The sequence below is a fragment of the Etheostoma cragini genome, unplaced genomic scaffold (assembly GCF_013103735.1).
Source record: "Etheostoma cragini isolate CJK2018 unplaced genomic scaffold, CSU_Ecrag_1.0 ScbMSFa_2174, whole genome shotgun sequence".
Classification (NCBI taxonomy): domain Eukaryota; kingdom Metazoa; phylum Chordata; class Actinopteri; order Perciformes; family Percidae; genus Etheostoma; species Etheostoma cragini.
Genome location: NW_023266307.1, coordinates 1 through 6,095, shown reverse-complemented (window position 1 = coordinate 6,095; position 6,095 = coordinate 1). Strand labels below are relative to the sequence as shown.

Genomic DNA, 6,095 nt, shown 5'->3' with positions numbered 1-6,095 from the left:
AGGCAGTTCTGAAGGCAAAAGGGGGTCCAACCCGTTACTAGCATGGGGTACCTAATAAAGTGGCCGCTGAGTGTATTTTCTTGGAGCGAGGACGACGTGGAACCGATAAGACTGACGGCAGCGTCCCAAATGTCTCGTTTCTATCCGGACTACAAAGTTTTTACCCACAACGGGGGCAGTAGTGTTTCCAAATGTCTCCCATTTAGGGCTTGGAAACGCCGCAGGAGTAACTGTAGCATGTAGCATTAGCATGTAGCCTCCACAGACTGACTGAAGCTCAGCTACCTGCTGGTACTCCATCTTCTCCACTTGCTCCAACTTCTCCTGCACAGGACCCAGATTCAGAGTCACGTCCTCACCCTCCTTCAGACCTGAGACAGAGAGGACAGAGAACAGAGAGGACAGAAGGAGAGAGAGGACAGAGGATAGAGAAGACAGAGAGGACAGGTGAGTTTCAGGCAACAGGTTTTAGAGAGTCATATTTTCTCATATCTCCATATCTCCAGTTAGCTTTTAGCACTGACCAAAGTGGCCCTATGGAGTCTGTCTCATGTCTTTTAAATCCTTTCCTGGTTCTGTTTATGACTCTGTTATCAGTCTGTGTCTGGCCCTAAAGAAGACCCTGGCCACCGTCTAAACAACTTGTCTGCTGGGAACCCGGGGACATTTGTACCTTCCTGGACGTCTCTGTAGATGTCTCTCAGAGTTGCCCAGTAGACGCTCTCTGCCTTCTGGACAATGGAGGCCACCTGCTGAGCTCTGCTGCTCCTCAACTGGACACACAACAAATCATGAAACCCAGAAACCACACAAGACAAAGGGAAACAAGTCAAAAGACCAAAACTGTGAAAGAAGTTGAATGAGCATTTAAAAATGAGGAAACCAGGAAAGAAAGGGTGAATGAACGGAGAGGAGACGGCAGTGTGTGAGCTACAATATCTCACACCTGACTCCTGGCACGTTATCAATCCATCAGACTAACAGGTGGACAGACATGCACATTACAGACAGACAGGCAGACGGACAGACACACAGACAGACAGACAGACAGGCAGACAGACAGACAGACACACAGACAGGCAGACAGACAGACAGACAGACAGACAGGCAGACAGACAGACAGACAGACAGGCAGACAGACAGACAGACAGACAGACAGGCAGACAGGCAGACAGACAGACAGACAGACAGGCAGACAGACAGACAGACAGACAGGCAGACAGACAGACAGACAGGCAGACAGACAGACAGACAGACAGACGTCCCTGCTACTTATAGATGGATTATGAATCAGTGTACTATGTGATATAAAGACCTGCTTCTGGATGAAGTGCAGGTTGTTCAGTCTGGTCCTCCAGAAGTTAAACTCCTCTGAGGGAAGCGGCTTCAGTCCGTCCAGAACCGCCTGAGACGAGTCCTGCTTCAGGAACTCTGACACAAGCTCCGCCCACTCTATGATCGTCGAATCACAGGCGTGGAGCAGCTTCACGTCTGACAACTTCCTGCTAGAAGAGAAAAGATGAAGCTTCACCAAAACAACGTGGCTAGAAGGGATCCAGCTACTGCAAAAACACGCTAATGCCTCCAGAATAATAATACAAGAATCATGGGAAATGTTTCTGTAAATAACATCCCGGGGTCCGGTCTAGACCTGCTCTTTATGAAAGACCTGGGAGTAGATACCATCCCTGAGTCCGGTCTAGACCTGCTCTTTATGAAAGACCTGGGAGATAAATAACATCCCAGAGTCCTGGTCTAGACCTGCTCTTTATGAAAGACCTGGGAGATAAATAACATCCCAGAGTCCGGTCTAGACCTGCTCTTTATGAGACTTATGTTGCAGGTAATACATGTTACCTAGACCTGCAGGTAATGTCGGACCCTACCTCAGTGATATGACCGTGATTAACCAAACATGCTGCAGGGGGGCAGGGGGGGGCATATTGTGATGTGACTGTGGTCTGAGGTCTTACCGGCCTTCAGTGTCACGGAGAGGTTCATCCTGGGGAGCGCCCTCATGGACTGCCTCGTCGAGCAGAGGTTCTTCGTGGACTGCTTTGCCGAGTTGATCTGCGTCCCCGAGGACGTTGGGGTGAGGAAGGAAGACCCGCCCCTCTATCTGAGCCTTTATCACCAGCGCCTCGTTCTTCTGGCGCTCCGTGAACCTCACAACCTCCTCTGTTACGCCAGACGCCCAGCTGCTGCTGCTGTTCTCCCAGGTGCTGAATGACAGACACACCACCTGAGGGGAGAGGTCAGGCCTTAAGCCTCCAGCTGTGAGCAACAGCCTGAACTTACCTGGGTCTAATGTTAGCCCTGGCTTCTAACTAGCCTTAATTATAGACTTATATACCTATTTATATCTATTAGCCTTAATGTTAGCCCTGGCTTCTAACTAGCCTTAATTATAGACTTATATACCTATTTATATCTATTAGCTTTAATGTTAGCCCTGGCTTCTAACTAGTCTTAATTATAGACTTATATACCTATTTATATCTATTAGCCTTAATGTTAGCCCTGGCTTCTAACTAGTCTTAATTATAGACTTATATACCTATTTATATCTGTTAGCCTTAATGTTAGCCCTGGCTTCTAACTAGCCTTAATTATAGACTAATATACCTATTTATATCTGTTAGCCTTAATGTTAGCACCTTCCAGTTAGCCTTAGCTTCCAACTAGCTTTAATTACAGACATATTCATGGCCTATTTATAGATATTAGCCTTAATGTTAGCCCTAGCTTCCAGTTATATATGGTTGTGGCTTAAATAGATGCAGCTAACGTTACAGTTGGACTAAAATACCTTCTTTTTAATATTTTAACCCAGGAAACGCGCGTTAGGTCCTGGAGAGTGTTTTAACCCAAACCACGATCCTTTCCCTAAACATTAAAAGTATTTTTGGTGCCTTAAACACCAAACTCCAGACCAACTGTCATCGCTGTGCCGTTAGCTGTTTCCCTTCTAGCCTCGCCCGTTAGCCGTTAGCCATTAGCCGTTAGCCGTTAGCCAGCTAGCTGTCTCACCTCTTCGGACACTGCGGTGAAGAAGCTAATGGCGTCCCCTCCCACAACCTCCTGGATGAGTAACATTTCCCGGGCGTTATCTTTAGTGATGGCTTCACGGCCCGTTTTGGACACACAGATGACTTTAGTTTGGACATTTTTAGGACAGTTGAGTCCGACGAGGAGCCTGGCCTCGGAGTCCCGACTGATGAACAGGTTGGTGTAGTCCGGAGTGGAGAAGAAGCTGTTGAGGATCACTTGGTTGTCCTCCATCGTTACAAACTCCCGCCATCTTTCCGGGGCTAGCCTGAAACTCTTGGCCGTGAAGCTCCGGACGGGGTCCAGACGTTCGTCTCTGCCGTACATCTTTTAATAACGAGTTATAATATGTCTAATAACGAGTTATATGTCTAATAACGAGTTATAATGCGTCTAATAACGAGTTATAATAAGTCTAATAACAAGCGGCTTCTTAAAATCCGACCGTTGGTTTTCCAGTTAACGGTCGGCTCCGTCGGTTCAGTGAGCGCGAGCTGCTCTCAGCGCATCTTCTCCGTGTCATGGATACGTGACGTCATATTGTCACGTAAAAACATTACCTTTTACAGTTTTTTTGGATTGCTTTTAAAAGCACGATTTTCAAAACAGGGCCCGTGTTTTCAAAACAGTACACGCAATTAGCACAACACTACAGATCCTTGGCATAATTAAACACTCTTGTAAAAACTATACACTTCTGTTTAAAAACCCCACTTTGTTACCATACATTACTATACTCTGTTTGCACGAGTTACACTCTGCTGTGATAACCCTAAAACACTTGTAGCACTTCTACTTCCCTATGATTAGAGTTGGCTACCATCAACAAAGTACAAATATAATGTAAATTCACCAAACACTACACAAGACCAATGTTGCAGACTGAAGAAACTCATTTATTTCTCAACACGCCCAAAATGTTGACATGGAGATTCATAATACTGGAACAAAATGTCACTTTACGTATTGTACTGTAAGTTTACTGTAAAAAACAAAACAAAACAAAAACTAGACATTGTCTCTTCGCCTAGCTGCATCTGGCCAGAGGATTTCATCAACATCGCAGGCAATGATGTCATTAGCAAGACACCTTGAAAGAAACGTCTTCTATAGGGTTGAGAAACGGAGAGTATGGTGGGAGATATAGGACGGGGAAATGTGGATGTTGCTGAAACCAGTTGTGACCCGGAGCAGAGCGGTGGAAAGACACATCGTCCCAGACAACGATGTATTGCATAAGATCGATTTGATTCGCTGCCGTTATGTTGTGCAATTGGTCCAAGAATGTAAGTATGAGTGCTGTGTTGTAAGGGCCCGTATGGGCATGGCGGTGGAGGACCCCGTTCTGTGTGTTATATTACCCCCCCGTTGCCCTGGGACATGGACTATAGCCCCGTGGCCGATGAGGTTTCTTCCCCTCCTTCGTGTTCTTGTCAGGTTGAACCCAGCCTCATCAACGTAAATGATCTCATGCTGGATCTCCTCTCCATCCGTCTGTAAAACTCTCTGAAGAACCGTGTCAGTGTAGCTCTAGTATACATATTAGAGTACAGTAAAAGATGATGAGACAGTACACAGATCTCAATGCTTAGATGAATACTTACCTCTGCATAATCACGCCGCAGTCCTTTCACCCTTTCGGAATTGCGCTCGAAAGGCACTCGATAAATTAGCTTCATTTGAATATGTTTTATTATTAGGATGCGTGCCAGTGTTGATGTTGAGACCTGCTGGATATTGTTGAAACCAACGTGGTTATTGACAATGTTAGCTTGGAGCTGATTGAGGGTTATAAACCATGTTTCCTATGTCCCTCTCTTGCTGTTCTGTGAACATCGGAGGCCTTCCCCCTCGGCGTTCCTGACCCTCAGTCCTATGTAGAGAAAAACACAGGAAACAATAGTCCAGTCATTTCACAGGAAAAGGTAACAGAAGTGCTGATAGTGCATAGAATACAGTACTGGAAGCAGTTGCTGAAACCGGGCAGATGTTTTTGATATGATGATATTTTTACAATACCTATTTTCCAGTCGCAATGTTCTTATCACACTTAGCCCTGTGTCTGGGCTTAGATTAGCCTCCCTCAGCGTCAGGCCGGGTCAACGTGGTCGACCTTCTTGTCTTCCTCTTCCTCTTCCTCCAGCATGGCCTCCATCTCTTCCTCTTCCTCCCCTTCCTCCTCTTCCTCCTTGTCCTTCTCCTCCTCGTCGTCCTCCTCCTTGTCCTTGTCCTTGTCCTTGTCCTTGTCCTCCACCTCGTCCTCCACCTCGTCCTACTATTTCTCTGACTCTTTCCATTGTGCTTGAAGACCGATGAACTCACCTGCAGCTTATACACCTGACTGGTGTATAAGCTGTGGTGATGACTGTGTTGAATCAATTGGTTGGAAGGTGCCGTGATTTGACAGTCAGTGCTTTGCTATTGCAAGGAAGTGACTTCATAATAGATGTTTGTGTGTAATGTATGTTAAGTGTGTGTGTAATGTATGTTAAGTGTGTGTGTAATGTATGTTAAGTGTGTGTGTAATGTATGTTAAGTGTGTGTGTAATGTATGTTAAGTGTGTGTGTAATGTATGTTAAGTGTGTGTGTAATGTATGTTAAGTGTGTGTAGAGTTATGCAACAAGTGTGAGGTTGACAATGTGCTTATAGTTGTGCAAATATGGGCTGATGTTTTGCTTGTTGAGTGTAAGGTTTTGCTAATAGTGTACTACTTTTAACTTTAGTGTGTAAGTAATCCCCAAAAACTGTAATAATTGTAATTAAAATGTACTTTGTAACCGCTTTAATTTATTTGGGAGAATTTAGGGGGGGGGGGGGGGTTACATTTATTTTGTTTAATTTTTTTAAAGAAAATATTATGAATGTTTTAATTTTCCACAAATGTTTATATTTATTTACCAGTTTATTTTTAATATTTTTTCAGTTTTGTTTGAATATTATTTAATTAAGATTTAGTGGGCGGCACACTTGGGCGGCTGTGGCTCAGTGGTAGAGCGGTTCCCTGCCAATTGGAAGGTTGGTGGTTCGATCCCCGCCCCTGCAGTC

The 6,095-nt window shown here is 45.0% G+C and overlaps 1 protein-coding gene across 1 annotated transcript; it reads right to left on the bottom strand.

The window, feature by feature from the left end:
* Window positions 1-164: 164 nt before the first annotated feature.
* LOC117940311 (dynein heavy chain 17, axonemal-like) lies at window positions 165-3,473 on the bottom strand (the record flags this gene model as incomplete). The annotated part of the gene is made up of 5 exons (XM_034865639.1): window positions 3,031-3,473; window positions 1,974-2,242; window positions 1,316-1,502; window positions 674-773; window positions 165-371 (listed from the first exon to the last, which is right to left on the bottom strand). Coding segments are annotated over exons 1-5 (1,108 nt in total), but the record flags the coding sequence as incomplete, so codon positions are not given.
* Between the last annotated feature and the right edge of the window lie 2,622 nt (window positions 3,474-6,095).